This window comes from Diceros bicornis, chromosome 7 (genome assembly GCF_020826845.1).
Source record: "Diceros bicornis minor isolate mBicDic1 chromosome 7, mDicBic1.mat.cur, whole genome shotgun sequence".
In the NCBI taxonomy this organism is placed as follows: domain Eukaryota; kingdom Metazoa; phylum Chordata; class Mammalia; order Perissodactyla; family Rhinocerotidae; genus Diceros; species Diceros bicornis.
The window spans coordinates 43,034,854-43,053,495 of record NC_080746.1 but is presented as its reverse complement, the minus strand read 5'-3'; the positions used below and the strand labels follow the sequence as shown (position 1 = coordinate 43,053,495).

Genomic DNA, 18,642 nt, shown 5'->3' with positions numbered 1-18,642 from the left:
TGTTTTAACTCTTTTTTTTTTTGGTGAGGAAGATCAGCTCTGTGCTAACATCTGCCAATTCTCCCCTTTTTTTGCTGAGGAAGACTGGCCCTGGGCTAACATCCATGCCCATCTTCCTCCACTTTATATGGGACGCCGCCACAGCATGGCCTGCCAAGCAGTGCATCAGTGTGCGCCGGGATCTGAACTGGCAAACCCCAGCCCACTGCAGTAGAGCGCGCACACTTAACTGCTTGCGCCACCGGGCTGGCCCCTGTTTTAACTTTTTAAGAAATTTTCAAATTGTTTTCCAAAGTGGTTGTACCACTTTACATTCTAGCAGCAGTGTATGACTGTTCCACTAGCTACATCCTTGCCAACACTTAGTATGGTCAATCTTTTTAACTTTACATTCTAATAGATATGTAAGTCTTCCAAGTTACAATTCTTTTTCAAAATTTTGGTGGCTATTCTAGGTCCTTTCTATGTGAGTTTTAGAACCAGCTTATCAATTTCCACCAAAAAGCCTTCTGGGAGTTTGATTGAGATTGAATTAAATCTATAGATCAGTTTGGGGAGAACTGACATCTTAAAAAATATTGAATCTTCTGATCCATGAACATAGTACAATTCTCCATTTATTTAGGTATTCTTTAATTTCTCTCAGCATGTTTGTAGTTCCACTGTAGAGATCATACACATCTTTTTTTCACATTTATCCATAAGCATTTCATAGTTTTGTGCTATTTTAAATTACCTTTTAAATTTCAATTTCCAATTGTTCATTGCTAGTAAATAGAAATACTATTGTATTTCTAGAAGAAATACATTGATCTTGTATCCTGCAAACTTTTTAAATTCACTAAATAGTTCTACTAGGTTTTTGTAGATTCCATCAGAGTTTTTACATAGATGATCATGTCATCTGCAGATAAAGGGAATTTTAGTTCTTTGTTTCCAATCTGGATGACTTTTATTTCTTTTTCTTGCCTTATTGTACTGGTTAGTACCTGTAGTACATTTTTGAGAAAAGTTGTTAGAGCGGATATCCTTGCCTCATTCTGGTCCCAAGGAGAAAAACATCCTGCCTATTAGCTATAGGATTTTTTTTTTTTAATTATTTTTGCCAGATTGAGGAAGTTCACTTCTATCCTAATATGCTAAGAGTTTTTATCTTAGCACATTTATCTAGGAACGTATATTGGATTTTGCCAAATGCTTTTACTGCATCTATTGAGATGATCATATGTTGTTATTATTTACTTTTGTTAAATTATACTGATTGATTTTTTAATGTTAAACCAACCCTGCCATCCTGGGATAAACTCCACTGGGTCACAATGTATTATCCTTTTATATATTGTTGGTGTGTTGTTGGATCTGTGCTAAAATTTGTTAAGAATATTTTTGTCTATAGTCATAAGCAATACTGGCCTATAGACATTTTCTTGTACTATCTCTGTCTCATTTTGATATTAGAGTAATATTGGCCTCAAGGAATGAGTTGGGAACTATTTCATCATCTTCATTTTTCTGCAAGAGTTTACATGGAATGGGTTTGATTTTTGTCTATAAATGTTTGGTAGAATTCCCCAGAAAATCCATCTGGGCCTGAAGTTTTGTTTGTAGGAATGTTTTCAACTACAAATTCAATTTCTTTGATAAATACATGGATGTTTACGTTATCTAGTTATTCTTGAGTGAGCTTTGGTAGTTTGTGTCTTTCAAGGATTTTGGCCATTGCATCTAAGTTGTCGAATGTATGGGCATAGAGTTGTTCATAATATTCTAATATTCTTTTTCCTGTTTTTGGTCTGCAGGTACTACAGTATGTTCCCTTCTTTATTCTTGACATTGGCAATTTGTGTCTTTTTTTTTTTTTTCTTTTTTTTTCCTGATCTATCTTGCTAGAGATTTATCAGTCTTGTTGATCTTCTTAAAGAACCAGCTTTGGATTTCATTGATGATCTCTATCATTTTTCTGTTTCTATTTCTTAGATTTCTGCTCTGATATTTATTATATCCTTTCTCCTGCTTATTTTTGCCTCATTTTCTCTTCTTTTTCTTGTTTCTTAAAGTGGAATCTGACGACATTTATTTGAAACATTCCTTTTTTCTAAGATGGGTGTTTCAGGGCAATAAAACTATTTTGGCTCCAAGCCAAAGTCTCAATAAGGTTATAAGCCTGACAATACTTTTTAATCTTTTCAAAAGAATATCATGTTACTGTTTGAATGAGATCTATATCATTTATTCCCAAGATCTCATAAATTCCCGGTAATTTTTTTCTAGTTATTTCCAGTTTCAGAATCTGGGACAAATTTTTCATGCAATTGGTTAATTGAAGCTTCTCTAAGAAAGATTCAAGATATCCTTGAGGAAATAAAATATTCTTGTAAAATTCAAGAGAATTATGTGAAATGTCAAAACCAATTTGGAAATCTGTAACCACTATAATTGATTTTACATTAAAATGTAAATGATTTAATTTCTTACTGTTGAATTAAATAGACTATATTAGGTAAGACAATCATTGCCTTTTGGGGAACTTTAAAATTTGATATAATTTCAAATGTACAGCAACTCTGCAATAGTAAAGAAATTCCTTTAAACCCCTTTCTCAGATTCTTCAATTGTTTTCATTTTATGCAATTGATTTTTGCAGAGTACACCTTTAGACTTGATGTTGAAGAAGGAGTGGGAATGCCCAAAATCCCTGTACATCCCATTGGATATAATGATGCAGAAATATTATTACGGTATAGTTTTCTAGTTGGATATGAAATTAAGATACTTTGCACTAATGTGTCCATTTTCTTATCTAAAACCATTGTAACCTAATTATGTTAAAAGTAAAGTCTTGTTGTATACCTGAAACTAATATAATGTTACATGTCAATTATACCTCAATAAAAAACAACTAAAAAATAAAAAAGAAACAAAATAGGAAAATGAGAGTTAAAAAAAAAGTCTTTTATGAAAAGAGCTCCCGAAGTAGGAATAACAGAGCACAACTTCTTTTTATTCCATAAGAGAAAAACAGTCAGTTTAGTGACTAAGAAATAGTAAGAAAACATTACTCCGTTTGCTACAAATGAAAGTCTCAGATGCAAAACTATGTCCAAAGATAAAAAACTGATTTCAGGTTTTTCAAATACAGTAATGAGTCGCTTAATGATGGGGATACGTGCTGAGCAAGGTTTCATTAGGCAATTTCATTGTTGTGTGAACATCACAGAGTGTACTTACACATACCTAGATGGTATAGCCTACTACACATCTAGGCCGTCTGGTACTAATCTTATGGGACCACCGTTGTATATGCGGTCCATTGTTGACTGAAATGTTATGTGGTACATGACTGTAGTTGGATTTTTTTAAATATTCATTTGATATTTGTACTTGACCTGCATTTTAGAAATATGATAACGCCCACCACTTACTAGATGTGTGACTTGGACCAGTTACTTAATCTTTCTGTGATTCAGTTTCTTTATCTATAAAATGAGGACAGTTTCTCCCTGATAGGATTATTATGAGAAGTAATGAGATCTATGTAAGTATATAAGGTATCTAGAATATAGTAAACATTCAATTAATGCTTGTCATTATTGCATTCTGTAACTGATGTTTCTTTACAAATCTCCAAACTTCTATTTTTTTAAATGTCTGTAACAATAAAATTTAATAATTGCTTTATGAGTGCCTACTGTGTAGTCAGCAGCTTCTTCAGAAATTTCTTCCCCTTAAGTCATGAATTTCCTGTTTTCAGGATTTCTTGGACCTAATGCTTCCCTACATAAATAATTAAAGTCAAAAGTAAGGAGGCTGATGCTTCCCATCTCCCCTCACTATTTTGGTTGTTTTCTCTTTAGCTCTTATCAGTAACATTAAATATTTTACTTATTTATCTCAGTTATGGTTCTTTCACTAAAATGTAAGCTCCACAAGGGAAGGGAATTTTGACAGTACCTGGAACTTAGTAAATGCTCAACAAATATTTGTTAAATATGTGAATGAAATAGCTTATCACCTGACTTCATGATTTCTTCTAAGAAATTGTGATGCTCAGCCTTTTTCTGTCGCTTTCATTTTCTCTTGACAGCCATATGGGAGGAACTGCTCCACCAGATGAGAGCTGGAAGGGAAGTCTTAATGTGGCTTACAATATCGGGCCTGGCTTTACAGGGCATGATTCTTTCAGGTAATTTTACATTACTTTGATAGCCTGGAAAAGTTTTATGCGTTTCATGGAAAAATGTCAAGATAATAGGTTTGCTAGGTATATTTTGCATCTTCTTTTTCTCATTTTTCATAGTGAACAATCAATAATTTTATATCACTGAAGAAGTACTTATAGAATGATGTATCGAATTCTTCTTCCAATAGAGACATCACAACATTTGTTTCATTAAGTCTCAAAAATTACCATTTTTGAGTTATAGGTTTAACATTTTAACTTTCCTTTTCTCCTAAAGTTTTAGAACAGTTTTTCAGATAACTTTCAAAATGCTATGCATGTGAAACACTAGGTTAACTTAAGGGAAGGAGTCAAAGAGAAGAGAGAAAGGAGCCAACTTTTATTGATCACTTACTATGTGGGTGGGTTAAATGAGTTAAAATGGATAAGGACATAACTATTGTAAGTCAGTACACTTATCATTTTAATCATTATTGTTATTAACACATTATAGCACTGCTGTGGAGGAGGAATGGTCACAGAATATGTGTTCATTGAGCTTAATTTTACCGAAAGAGTAAGTTTTCCATTGGATCAAGGCAGCCAGGAAATACCAGCTAAAGAGATCAGCTGTACGGAGCTGTCAAACAGTATGGCAGGATCAGAACTTTAAGTAGTTTGATTTGCCTGAAATGTAAAGGCTAAGGGAAATTTAACACTGATAAATGAGAGAGGATACGGCTGTTTTTATTAAACCAAAATTATTAAATCAGTCTTATAATAATAAGGTAAATTATTTATAATTTACTTATTTATTACTTATTTAACTTATTACTTATAATAAGGTAAATTATTAGTAAATAATTAGTATTATTACTAAAAAATTAGTAAATAATTTACCTTAACAATGTAAACTTGGATTCTTAGAGTGCTTTTTAGTTTGTGTAAGAATTTTTTTTATTTCAGAACTTTTAAAGTATTAGGAGTTCAATTTTCTTATTTTATATGAATTTTAGAAATTTTTTTTAATATAGTGCTTATTTATCTCTCTAACTCAATTAGAACAGAGTTCCTTTACTATAAGAGAATTTATCATCTAATTTATTACCCTGCAGAAGTAGGAAAACATAACACACAAATGAAAGATAAAGGCCTTTCTGATTTACAAACAGAAACGTATGGACACAGAGAAAACGGAAAACATACAGCTTCACGTCTACAATTTCAGTCACAGCTCAAGAGTAAACTCAGAAACATAAAAATTCCCTGATCAAGATATCGAAAAGCTGTTCTTCTTTGCCATGGGCACAAACCGTTAATTAATTTGAGCTCAAAATGAACAAATTCACAAATTTTAAAAATTGCTGAAAACCAAATTTTCTGTCATTTCTCACTCAAAAGAGATCTTCATAATCTGTTAATCCATTTAGAGATTGCCACATGACAAGATATGAATCCAAATTCCTAACCATTTCTGTCATCCATGGGGAATAGCTTATCTGCCACAAGTCAACTAGAAACATAAACAAAACACAAAATCAGTAGAAAAAAATAAAATTAGAGATAGAGTCAGCAAAGTTAAAATTCTATTGCTGCTTGGGATTTACTTCTGAGAGCCAAAAGAAGACGTGTGGGTTTAAGCTGACCATACTTGATTCTGCAAGATGAATGATAAAGGATGACTTTTTTTTAAAGTAAAACCATAATTCTCGAACAAATATAAAACGAATGTGTCAACAATTTTATTTAATTCATTAATTAATAAGGGAACCAGAAAGGAGTTAAAACTGGTTCAAAGGAGAATTCAAAGATGATACAAAAAATCAGCTTATCAGGAATGCTGAAATGGGTGCACTTTATAGCAGAAAAACTGATTCGTCCACATGAGGGGAGGGAAGTCATTTGCATGTTCACAAGACACATTGTGAGTTTCAGCAGACGTGAATTATGTGTGTTACTATCACAGGTGAATTTCCGTCTCCACAGAGTTGTAAAATAGTCAGGTCAAAGACAAGGAGAGGCAGCAGTAACTCTGATAGATGAGCTAAGGTCTTCCTCAGTTCTTCCTTCCAGGGGTATATTCATTCATTCACAAATATTTATGGAACATTTACTATACCCCAGGCACCATTCTGGGTACTAGGGATTCAGGAGTGAACAAAACAGGCAAAAATCCCTGCCCTGTGGAGCCTACGTTCCAGAGTGCTGTTTATCTGGAACATGATGAGTTCGAAGTGATAAGAGGACAAACAAATAGATCTTGTAGGCACTTCTGGAGTCAAAGATACTAAAAACTAGAAAGATGTAGGATTAAAGATGTGAATGAGCTTCTTTGAGAATCTGAGCAGATAACCTACATTTATTTTCATGTTTAGATTAAAACAGATTTTTTTTCTCATTCCTTATGGTTAAATTATTCTTAATTTTCTTCATTTAATGACATAATATCAATGAATTTGGGTTTCTTACTAATAAATATTAGGCTCTTATTTTCAGAAACACATGCTAAACAATATTTCTGCTTTTTTGTTATTAATTTTTATCTCTCAGGAGGAAAAATAAATCCTCAATATCTTAAAGTGAGAAAAACACTTACTGATTAGTTTTCCTGCAAAGGCACTTTTAGTTGAATATTGAACATGAGTTAAATATGCATTCAGGAGCACAGTATACTTGTGAAGGGGAAAACCAGAATCTCCATTTAACAATATACCACAGGTTTTGACAGCTTGTTAGTTCTTCTATTCAAAAATGAACCACAAATTAGAAACTGTTGGGATTCCTGCCCCCAATGCACATAAAGACTTATACTGTTCCCTTGTGAAAAAGATTCTCAACATTTTCCCATGTCATTTTGGATTCATAAAATGTGAATGGCATTTTTTTTTCTATTGGTCTGAGCTTAATCGTATTTTCCTGTGAATTCTAACTTGGTTAGTAGTAATTCATGAATGAATATTTAAAAGGCCGGCATGAATCAGAATCAACAGTGATGGCCTGGAAACGTTTTGTTATATAGTTGTTTTGTACATTTTAGCAGGCACCTCCCAAATTCCCATTTAAACATAGAGTTTATCATGTTTCTTATAGACAGCACTCAGCAGCTGTTTAACAATGGACTAATATACTACTTCAATAATCTCGAAGAAAGTTATTGATTAGCAGTAATTAATGTAAACACAAAGACACATTAAAAAATAGGCTTATTTGTCCTTTAATACATTATGGGCTTTCTTTATTTTTGTAATTAAGTAGGGTGTGTTTAACAATTTTGGAATGAATACCCAAGACATGTTGAATAGTAGAACATTTTGAATTTTAAATAAATATCAATGATATAGCTATGAGGGAGGAGGAATATAAAATATTGACCTTCAGTTTTTTAAATTTGACTTTAAGGTGCGTGCTTAAGTATTTAGGAGTAAAATTTCATGATGTCTGCAAATTACTTGCAAGTGGTTCAATGATATTAACAATTATTGAATTTAAGCAGTTGATATATGGAAATTCCCTGTCGTATTATACAGTTTTCTGTACTTTTGAGATTTTTCATAATAAAATGTTGGAAGAAAGCTATTAGACATAATGCTTTATGTGAAGTAATTTATTCCCTTTGAAATTCTAGGAAGGTTAGAATGCATGTTCATAACACCAATAAAATTACAAGGATTTACAATGTAATCGGAACTATCAGAGGATCTGTGGAACCTGGTGAGTCAGTGAATTTTGTTAAACATTTGTTTTTACAAAGATTAAAAGAGTAAGAGAAGACAAATTTTAGTCCACAGATGATTTTTCTTCTGGCCGATGTGAAACAAAATTTGAAAAAAAATTATACAACTCTAAAAGAAAACTCTACTTTTTTATAGTGTTGATTTTTTCCTATGGAGGAAACTCAAGTAAGCGGAAGTTTAATTTAAAGACATAAATTACAACTATTTATAATGCATTCAGAGTTGTAGTTCTTTTGAGCACATTCTTTTCCAGACAGGTATGTTATTCTGGGAGGTCATCGGGACTCCTGGGTGTTTGGAGCTATTGACCCAACCAGTGGGACTGCTGTTTTGCAAGAAATTGTCCAGAGCTTTGGAAAACTGATAAGTAGAGGTAAATAATGTTTCTTTGGTAGGTGATGACAAAAAGTGACTCATTTAATTTTCCTTTATTTGTAAGCAGGTGTATCTAACTATGTGTGTTAACAATCATTACAGGCTGGAGACCTAGAAGAACTATCATTTTTGCCAGCTGGGATGCAGAAGAATTTGGACTTCTGGGTTCCACAGAATGGGCCGAGGTAAATTAAACAGAGAAGGTTCTTATTTTCTTGGTCAACAGGGAACAAATATATGTACCTTAGGATGATCACAAATAGATTCCATTATCTAATATGGTTTTAACTTGGAGAAACACTCAAGAGAATTTAAGAAATAGAGTTTGTTTTTACTTTCGTATCAGTTTGGCAAAACAGAATAACCTCTTAATTACTGGACTAAAAACAGTTACTCATTATTGTCAAAATATTTTAGTTTCTATTTGTATTTGTTTTGTGAAAAATAAGTAAAATCTGTAAGCTCAGAAAATAGTCAAAACTAGCCAGCTGTTTCTGACAAGTGAATTAACTTGTCTGAAAACTGATACAGATCCTTGGAGTTAATTTTCAAGTTTTTTTCAAGTTTCCTTGGAGTTCTTCTATCTAAGAAAACATCAGATGTTCTGTTAAGGTTACTATACTCTGATTATAATTTCATATTTACAGATTCCATTTAAAATTGCAACCCTAGGTATATTTTACCATTCACAAAAGATAAGTAGCTGATTGTTGAGTATAAGATGATAATTTTGTAAATTGAATTACTTTAGTAAATTGCTGTACTTTACAATTTCAGAGATTTATTTATTCTTCAGATATGATCAATTTTCATTTGTCACTGGCTCTTAATGCTTTATCTTTAAGTGTCTCTCCTAGGCCCCTTTCTTTCATCTTCTTCCCTTAGCCTCTCTGTCGAGTAACTCTAAGTTCTTAAATGTACAGGTAAGCTCATACGTTTTTATAAAGGCAGGTGCACTATATAGCACTTACTTTCCCTCGACTATCCTCTATTTATCTTTTATAAGTCCAGATTTGATAGAAGTTTTAAAGCATGTCACACATTTCTTGCCATTGTGTCTAGTTTTTAAAATGCTTTCCTCAGGGCCGGCCCAGTGGCGCAAGCGGTTAAGTGCGTGCGCTCCGCTGTGGCGGCCCGGGGTTCGCCGGTTTGGATCCCGGGCGTGCACTGACCCACCGCTTGGCAAGCCATGCTGTGGCGGCCTCCCATATAAAGCGGAGGAAGATGGGCACGGATGTTAGCCCAGGGCCAGTCTTCCTCACACAAAAAGAAAAAAAATGCTTTCCTCATGACTTGTTTCCTCTTTACTGTAGAATAATAATATGAATCAAATAAATATGGGGCAAAATCCCACACACAGTTACTTGTCTAATATCACTTATTCTTTGATTCCATTTACATTGCAAAATTTTATTATTACACTGGTGTGATGAAAATGCATTTTGGAAGTAGACTGTTAATTTAAATGAACCAAATTTCATTAAAGTCATTTACTTCAAGAAATATGTAACTTCTTATGGACACATGGATATATGAATACATGTCTCTTTCTATAATTTCAGCAGCTTAAAATAAAGATCAAAGAAATCTAACATATAAAATAATGAATATGCTTTGCATTAATTTAAATACATCTGGGTTAAAAAAGAATTTCAACATTGTTTCCAGTTTTCTACTAGGTTCTTGATCATATTAAGTAGCAAACTTACCTTCTTTAAATATAGTTAAGGAATCTTCTTTATTTCTACTGTAAATCTCTTATAATGGAAACTATATTCATCTATAGCAGAGGCAACTATCATCTGGCCTGTGTAGGCAAGTGCAGACAGGCAACAGTCCTCATTTGTGTCATAACCACGCACAGCTTTAAATGTTTTTATTACAACATGTTCTTATAAGGTAGCAAGCTAGAGAGAGGGAGAGAAGTAAAGCGCTCTCTCAGCATATTCCCAGCTGTGTGTGATGACATTAGTCTTTCTCTGTTTTTTCTTGGGGGGGGGGGTGTGTGTGTGTGTGTGTGTGTGAGAGACAGAGAATCTTATCTTTGTCCTAATGTCCTTCCTTCTCTCCCTCTAGTTTTGTCTCTATCCTCCTGTTCTTTTTCTTCATCATATCTTCTATTTAAAAAAATATATAGGTAAATGGAAATTTTCTATTTCTCACTTTTCAAATGATAAAATTATTTGGGTATCCAATCCCAGTGGATCTCAAACTTTAATGTATGTAAGGATTTCCAGGGATAGCTTTGAGAAAATACAGACTACCAGGCCTTACTTTCAGCAATTCTTATTCAGTAGATATAGGGTGGGGCCCAGAATCTGAGAGCCTCAATCCTTCATATTCTGGTGCAGGGAATCAAGGAACCACACTTTGAATACTTTTGCTCTGGGGCTCCCTGCCTTTGCTATAAACAGTAGCTACAACATCATAATATTGTTTTAATTGCATGAATGTTGTTGTCAACCAACCAGTTATCAGCATTTTCTCAAAAGTTATAGTGAAAGGCATAGGTGTTTGATTCATAAAATTATTTGAAGACCACCTTTATCATAAATTAATTTGCTTATTTTGTTTGCATTTCCACAATTGTAAATACTGTGAATTAAATAAAAACTTTGCTTCAACTATAGGAGAATGCAAAAACACTTCAGGAGAGAAGCATTGCTTATATCAACTCAGATTCATCTATAGAAGGTAAATTTTATTTCAGATTGTTATTAAACAGTATACCATTTTTAAAGTCTGTAAATTCCAACTTATAAACTAAGATTATCCTCTTCCTATCAGATACCTCAATAATACCTTCATTTTCCATTTTACCACAGAGAAAATCAATATGATTCATAACTAAGCTGTTGATTTCAGTTCTTTTAGTATATTTACCTTGGATTACTACTTAAAACTCTAGTATTAACCACATTCTTCCTGTGGAGATATTAAAAGAATTTGGCTGAAATATTTTAGAATTTTTCATACAGAAATACTTCCTGTATGTATTGGAACAAATTTGAAGTAAGCACAAACTACAGACTTCTTTTGAACCTGACATGTGACATTTGTGTCTCTAGACTTTCATTATATTATGATTATTTCTAGATAAATGTAAGAGCATATGTCTTGATATATACTGTTGAATTGAATGAATAAGAAATGAATGTTGTAGCCTTACCACTTCCTTGCCAAAGTCCCCCCCAGGAGATAATGCCTTAAGAATGACCCTTACAATTACTGTGGGAGCTGCTGCCTTAGCCACCAAAGTCCCCCATACCTTCTTCTGTCTGAAGTGTGTACCGCAGTCTCTCTTTCTCCCCCTCTGAAGAACTATTTCCACCCTCTTTCAATTCTCTGGGAATGATGCCTTTGATTTGAAGTCTCTTATATCTTGTTTATAATTAGAAAATAAAGTTAGAATTAAACATAGATTGGAATTTCATTTGGAAGTATTAAAATACTGTTTTATTTATTTTTCAGGCAATTATACTCTCAGAGTTGACTGTACACCCCTTCTTTACCAATTGGTGTATCAACTGACAAAAGAGGTATGTAAGTAGATCTGTCTTAATGTTTTCTGATGAATGGATAAGTGAATAACACTTGTTTTCTTGATTAGTGGTACTTCTTTTTAAACTAGTGACAGGCATAGCTGATTTGTATAAAGTCAGAACAAAATCTTTAATATACTACTTATGTATGAGTAAGTATGAAGATAGTATTTCTAGTCTCTCAGTTCTAATAATAGTTCTTATTAATAATTGTGTACATTGTTGTAATGTATAGGGCATATAATTTCATCTGGAAGAGGTATTTTGATATAACAGAAAGAACACTGAGCTGGAATAGAAAAGCCTTGGGTTCAAAGATTGCCTTGACTATTCATTCATTCAACAAATATTTATTGAGTGGTAACTATGTATCAGGCCCTATAAAATGAATTCTAGCAGCAACAATGATAAAACGACAAGTTACTGAATCCAAATATTTGTAATCTAGAGAGGATACAGACCTGTAAATGAGGAATTATAGTTCACTAGAAGATTGGATACCATATACTGTGGAGAACAATTATGGAATGGAGAACCTAAAATCCTGGGGTAGCAGGGGAAGTTGGGAATCATCAGAGGACGTTTGCAGAATATTTAATGCTTGGGCTGTAAAATGGCTGTGAAAGTAAGGGAGAAGGCATTCTCAGCAAAAGACACAGTACCTAAAAAAGATGTGGAGGTTTGAAAGAACATATTTCCTGACCTGCAGATAGTCAGTATGACCTAAGCATAAGTATTAGTGGAAAGATGGTAAGAAATGGGGTATGTCAAATAGGCCAATGAGTTCAGAAATCTGGTGATGGAGAAATTAAATAATCTTTAATGAGGTTGTGTATTATCATATTTGTTCATTAGCAAGATCACTCTGTATCAGTGTAGTGAATAGATTGAGCTGTAGCAAGTCTAAAAGCAAAATGGAATTAATACCACATGCTTACTTATCACACAGGAATTTTATAAATATTAGTTATTGATATAAAAAGTTCTCTGAAAACTAAGGCACTCTGAATCTCTAACAATTATATAATCTATTCATCTAATATCTGTGTACTTCATTTAAATAGTTCCCTGTTATAGAATTTAATTATAGAAATGTTTCTTTCAAGTAGGTATCACTTGGATGACAATGAGAAGTAGGTATCAGTTTTCTGTAGGTACTGTTTCTTTTTTTAAGTTGTTCGCTCTAATTATTTTTTGTTTGTTTTTTTTTAATTTTTTGTGCATTGCAATAACATTGGTTTATAACTTTGTATAAATTTCAGGTGTACATCATTATACTTCTATTTCTGCATAGATTATATCATGTTCACCACCCAAATACTAATTACAACCCATCACCACACACATGTGCCGAATTATCCCTTTCACCCTCCTCCCTCCCCCCTTCCCCTCTGGTAACCACCAATCCAATCGCTGTCTCTATGTGGTTGTTTGTTGTTGTTATTATCTACTACTTAATGAGGGAAATCATATGGTATTTGACCTTCTCCCTCTGACTTATTTCACTTTGCATAATTGTAGGTACTGTTTCTGAATCTCCCTTAATTTTGCCCTTTCCTTTTTACTGTTAGTGTCTGTAAAAACCAGTTCTCCCAGTAGCTGGCCTGGTGGCGCAGTGGTTAAGTTTGCGTGCTCCACTTTGGTGGCCCAGGGTTCGCAGGTTCGGATCCCAGGCACGGACCGATGCACCCCTTATCAAGCCATGCTGTGGCAGTGTCCCATATAAAGTAGAGGAAGATGGGCATGGATGTTAGCTTGGGCCTAATCTTTCTCACACACACACAAAAAAACAAAACAAACAAAAAACTAGTTCTTCCAGTGACAGTCCTCTCGTTATTCCCATCACAACTCTCTCACCATATGGGTAGCTTATGTCCTTGATCCTTTCATTAGAATGTCCCATAAAAACGTCTTAGCTAAAAGCAAGCTGTAAAGAAAATCTTTATTAGGAGAACCCTTCTCAAGATATGCGTTTATGCTTGTGCTGTCCTACAGAGATGACTTCTGCCTTTGATATCAGGCCAATAAGGGAGGGAGAAGTTTAGGTCTCCTCCCCATCGTACAAAGGCAGATGCTTATCTATGGCCATACCAAAACCCAGTAGAAAGAGGAGACTTTTTTTTTCCTCCTGTAAACTGATTATTACAATTTTATCAACCCCTAGTGTGTGTTGGCACAAACAGGCAAACCATATTGGTGACATGAGAGTATGGTGTAGGTGGTGGAGAAGACTGAACTTAGAGAGTAGGGCAGCTGCCTAATAGAAGCAAGAAATGGGACAAGGTATAGATATAATGGAGGATGGCCAGCAATTATGACAATGCATACAGCTGAGACAGAAGACTCTGCTCTAGGGTTTACAGGCCAAAGGGACACAGTTCTGGTTAGCGCTAGACCGAGATGGTGTGATTCCAGAAAATGAAGAAGATTTGCAGGGAATTCAATCCAAGCAGGGTGCAGGAATTGGAGCAGGATCTTAGCTATTGCAAATTGGCAGGAGCAGGGTAGGGAGTAGAACCCAGTCAACTGGCTGGAAATGAGCAGCATGTCCCTGCTACTGCAACATGGTGGCAGCGAAGGGGATGCCTCTGTGGAGTGCCAAGACTGTTTATAAGCCAAGGAGCTCGATGCGATGATGAGGGAATAACCAACTCTGTATAAAGGCCAGAGAAGATATCAGAGCAGATGATGGGTTAAGATGGGAACCATTATCCCAATTTCCACAGGTGAGAAAACTAGGATTTAAAGAGGGGAAACAATACACCACAGGTTATAATGCTTTCAGAGCTGCTTAAGTAGGGTCTGCCTTGGGTCCGCTTTTGAACAAAGCAGAGCTATAAACAAACAAACAAATAAAATTCAACCAATGTGTGTGATAATATGGATATAAAATAGACATGTTAGACTCCATGGTCCACAATTTTTGCACCACATGGCCCTGGCTTTTCCTAGACTGGAGAACGAAAAGGAAAGTATAAGTTTCTAAGTGTACTTTCAAGGATAATAAAAAATGTTTGTGTATATACAGAAGGTCTTAAAATTCCCAAATAGAAATCTGAGGTTATTTAGAGTTTTTTGAACCAAATTCCAACTTTGTTTAAATATAATTAGACTTTCTAAAATAACAGTTCCCCCTCGCCCCACCTGCCCTATGAAATCGGGACTTATACTGACTATTTTAAGCCCAGCCTCTTAGCTGATATCTGCTGCCCTGAGGCCTCTTCGTAGGTCTTCTTGGACAAAAGCAATTTAGTAAAGTAAATATTATATCTAAAGTTTTCCCCCAATGACTTCTCATTAAAAGAAATCTAAGCTGCCAAACATTAAAGTGATGATATTTGTTAAAAATCTGAACCACTATTAAAGTTTACCAAAATAAGCAGTAAATTTTATCCTAGGTTCGTGGCAAAATTACCAATAGGCAGGCATCATAAATGAAGAAGAATTTGCGTGGGATTTTTTTCTTGCCATTAGCAAAAGCATATTTTTCTAAAAAGAACATGATACACAAATGTACATACAGTAGTCCCCCCTTATCCATGCTTTCACTTTCCGTGGTTTCAGTCACCTGCAGTCCGACAATATTAAATGGAAAATTCCAGAAATAAACAATTCATAAGTTTTAAGTTGTGCACTGTTCTGAGTAGTGTGATGAAATATGCCATCCTGCTCCATTCCTCCCGAGATGTAAATCATCCATTTGTCCAGCATATCCACGCTGTACACCCTACCTACCCGTTAGTCACTTAGTAGCTGTCTCAATTATCAGGTTGACTGTCGCGGTATCACAGTGCTTGTGTTCAAGTAACCCTTATTTTACTTAATAATGGCTCCAAAGTGCAAGAGCAGTGATGCTGACAACTTGGGTACGCCAAAGAGAAGCCGTAAAGTGCTTCCTTTAAATGAAAAGGTGAAATTTCTCCACTTACTAAGGAAAGACAACAATTATATGCTGAAGTTGCCAAGACCTATGGTAAGAATAAATCTTCTATCCGTGAAATTGTGAAGAAAGAAAAAGAAATTCATGCTAGTTTTGCTGTCTCACCTCAAATATGTATGTATAGAAAAAACATAGTCTATAGGGTTCTTTCCCATCCGAGGTTTCAGGTGTCCGCTGGGGGTCTTGGAACGTATCCCTCGCGGTCAGGGGGACTACTGTATATATACATAGAAGTAGAAGTTGATGTTGACTAACGTGGTTTTTTATTGGCGTAAATTTAGTTGCTTCTGCCTCTAATTCCCAGTATTTGATTTATCTTTGCAGATCTCCAGCCCTGATGATGGTTTTGAGAATAAATCTCTGTATGAAAGCTGGTTGGAAAAGGACCCTTCATCTGAAAATAAAAATTTTCCTAGGTAAATTACTTGTATGTATATTTCCTACCATAGGATAAATTATGAATTCCCCTTTGCCCCTTGTTTCTCCAGACGTGCAATTCTCAGATGTCTCATCCACAATTTCAGTAGAGAAAAGATAATCCCAAAGGATCCCTCTGTGCAGTCTTCAATCTTCCGATTAGCCAGAACAGCCAAGTTTTTTAACCTGTAATAGAGCAGATAGATGTAGTTTTGCAAATTTTTAGTCAAAATTATTTTGCTATATTATTAGGTATTCTTTTGCATTCTTGCATAAAATTTCATTCAGATATGTATTAAATGCATTAATAAATAATATAACTTCAAATGATGAAGTAAAGAACCATGGATTATTTGCTTTCGAATTTAAGGGGCATTATCAATAACTACCAAATTGTGTCTTTACCTGTAATCGATTTAGATTTTATCTAAGTATTAATTTATTTTTTACTTATTCATACAATAGCAGCTTTCTTGTATTTTATATTTGTTTTCTACTGAAATACTATTTCTAAAACTAGCAGATGATAGTTTATAGCTTCATTCTATATTACAAATAAGTCTTGTGAAAGTTGAAATGTGTTTCCATTATAAAAGTTTCACATACTTGTTGGAAAAAAAGAGTAGAAAAAAGATTTTAAAAACATCCAAGGTCTCAATCTCAAAAACATATCTAATAATTAATTTGGAAGTATACAGTTGTGTTCTTAATGCATATGTCATTTTATATTCTGCTTTACTGACTTACCATTATATTGTGAATTTTTCCATGTCATTACATTATATACATATATATGCATGCATGTGTGTATGTATGTATGTGTGTGTGTGTGTGTGTGTATACAGTCATGCTCCACATAATGATGTTTTGGTCAATGATGGACCACATATATGATGGTGGTCCCATAAGATTAGTACCATATGGCCTAGGTGTGTAGCAGGCTATACCATCTAGGTTTGTGTAAGCACACTCTATGGTGTTCGCACAATGACAAAATTGCCTAACGACACATTTCACAGAATGTATCCCCATCGTAAGTGATGCATGACTGTATATATACGTATATATATAATGGTTTCATAATTAAGTGCAAAGAAATACATTATAATTAAATGAATTTCTGAAATAAAATAAGGCACATTAAGATTCTCTATGATCTTAAATATAGACTTTCTCATGGAAATTTTCTTACTAGACTGTAGTTCCCTGAGTGCAGGGACCATATCTTATTTGTTGTTTCCCCTCTAAACAATACTATAAATGCTGAAAATATGGAAGACAGCATAGTCACTAGGCTATCGTCTTTGGTGGCACTGCCCAATTCTGGTTGTAGTCAATGCAGATTTATAGATTTAACACACCAATTTCCAGCAGATGATAGGAAAGTGTCTTAGGGGTGGTATATCTTTTCCTAATTCTTACAAATGTGCCATAGCAGTTCCTTGCTATTTTGGGGACAGAGTTCATTATCCCATCTATTTAACTTAGCATTATTTAGTTATTTATGCATTTATTTCTCCCTGTGTGTATTTATTTATATTCTACGTATAGAATCAATAAGCTGGGATCTGGAAGTGATTTTGAAGCTTATTTTCAGAGACTTGGAATTGCTTCAGGCAGAGCCCGTTACACTAAGAATAGGGTAAGTAATTTTATTATTTTGGATACATAGCACTTAATCCACATTCTTTATGTTAGGAATTCTGTCATTTAGTTGTTTGGCACCAGGCACTGGGTGGACATGTGGTGTGGGAAGAATTCCAGGGATAGAGAGAGAGTGCATGTCCCTTTGTAGATGGACTAGGAAGTAATCTGGAGTATTTTGTGAATTTTTACTGCCAAGGTTGTTCAATGAAGTGGTAGTGGACAGAGTAATGCCAGGTACTTGGCTGGTTATCAGTATCAGTAGCCAGTATCATATCTTTTTCCTGATGCAGGCTTTGTTGGATAATCTCATTCTTCCAGTCTTGTAGGCTCTGATGTACTTTTCCAGAAGAAAATGTGCACCTGGAGAACATATTTTGGTTACAGGGAAGGCTAGGCTAAGATTATTGTCAGTAGCCCTTCTTCAGATTCCCACCCCTGCCAGTCATCTGAGTCCAGGGCTCTTGGGTAGAGAATAAAACTAGTTTCTCTTAATTTTTAACCTGATCCTCTTTGCTATTCTGCACTGACTGGTTTGCAACATTGCCACTCAAACACATTGATGATATGCAAGTTCTTGGATATGCCAACATACACGAGGTCTTGTTTATGTTATAAATTATGTCATAAACCAAATTGAAGATTACATCAGTAAACTGAGATTTGTCAGATTCTTAATAATTTTCAAATCATAATTGCCAACATCTTACTTGTCTACTATACATAACCCTTGCAAATCTGACTATTTAGAATACAACTAAGTAACAAGCAAAAACAGCTTCAGAATAACCCAAAATAAATGCATAAATCTGTTTACTAATACTCATTACA

The 18,642-nt window shown here is 34.3% G+C and overlaps 1 protein-coding gene across 3 annotated transcripts in view; it reads left to right on the top strand.

Annotated features, from left to right (window-relative positions):
* Positions 1-18,642, top strand: part of NAALAD2 (N-acetylated alpha-linked acidic dipeptidase 2) — a 62,170-nt gene that overhangs the window by 16,847 nt on the left and 26,681 nt on the right. For all 3 annotated transcript variants that reach the window (XM_058545423.1, XM_058545424.1, XM_058545422.1), the window contains 9 exons: positions 2,645-2,738; positions 4,085-4,183; positions 7,785-7,870; positions 8,147-8,266; positions 8,371-8,453; positions 10,899-10,962; positions 11,740-11,807; positions 16,075-16,166; positions 17,719-17,809. In XM_058545423.1, coding sequence (XP_058401406.1) covers positions 2,645-2,738; positions 4,085-4,183; positions 7,785-7,870; positions 8,147-8,266; positions 8,371-8,453; positions 10,899-10,962; positions 11,740-11,807; positions 16,075-16,166; positions 17,719-17,809 — 797 coding nt within the window. The remainder of the gene's footprint in view (positions 1-2,644; positions 2,739-4,084; positions 4,184-7,784; positions 7,871-8,146; positions 8,267-8,370; positions 8,454-10,898; positions 10,963-11,739; positions 11,808-16,074; positions 16,167-17,718; positions 17,810-18,642) is intronic.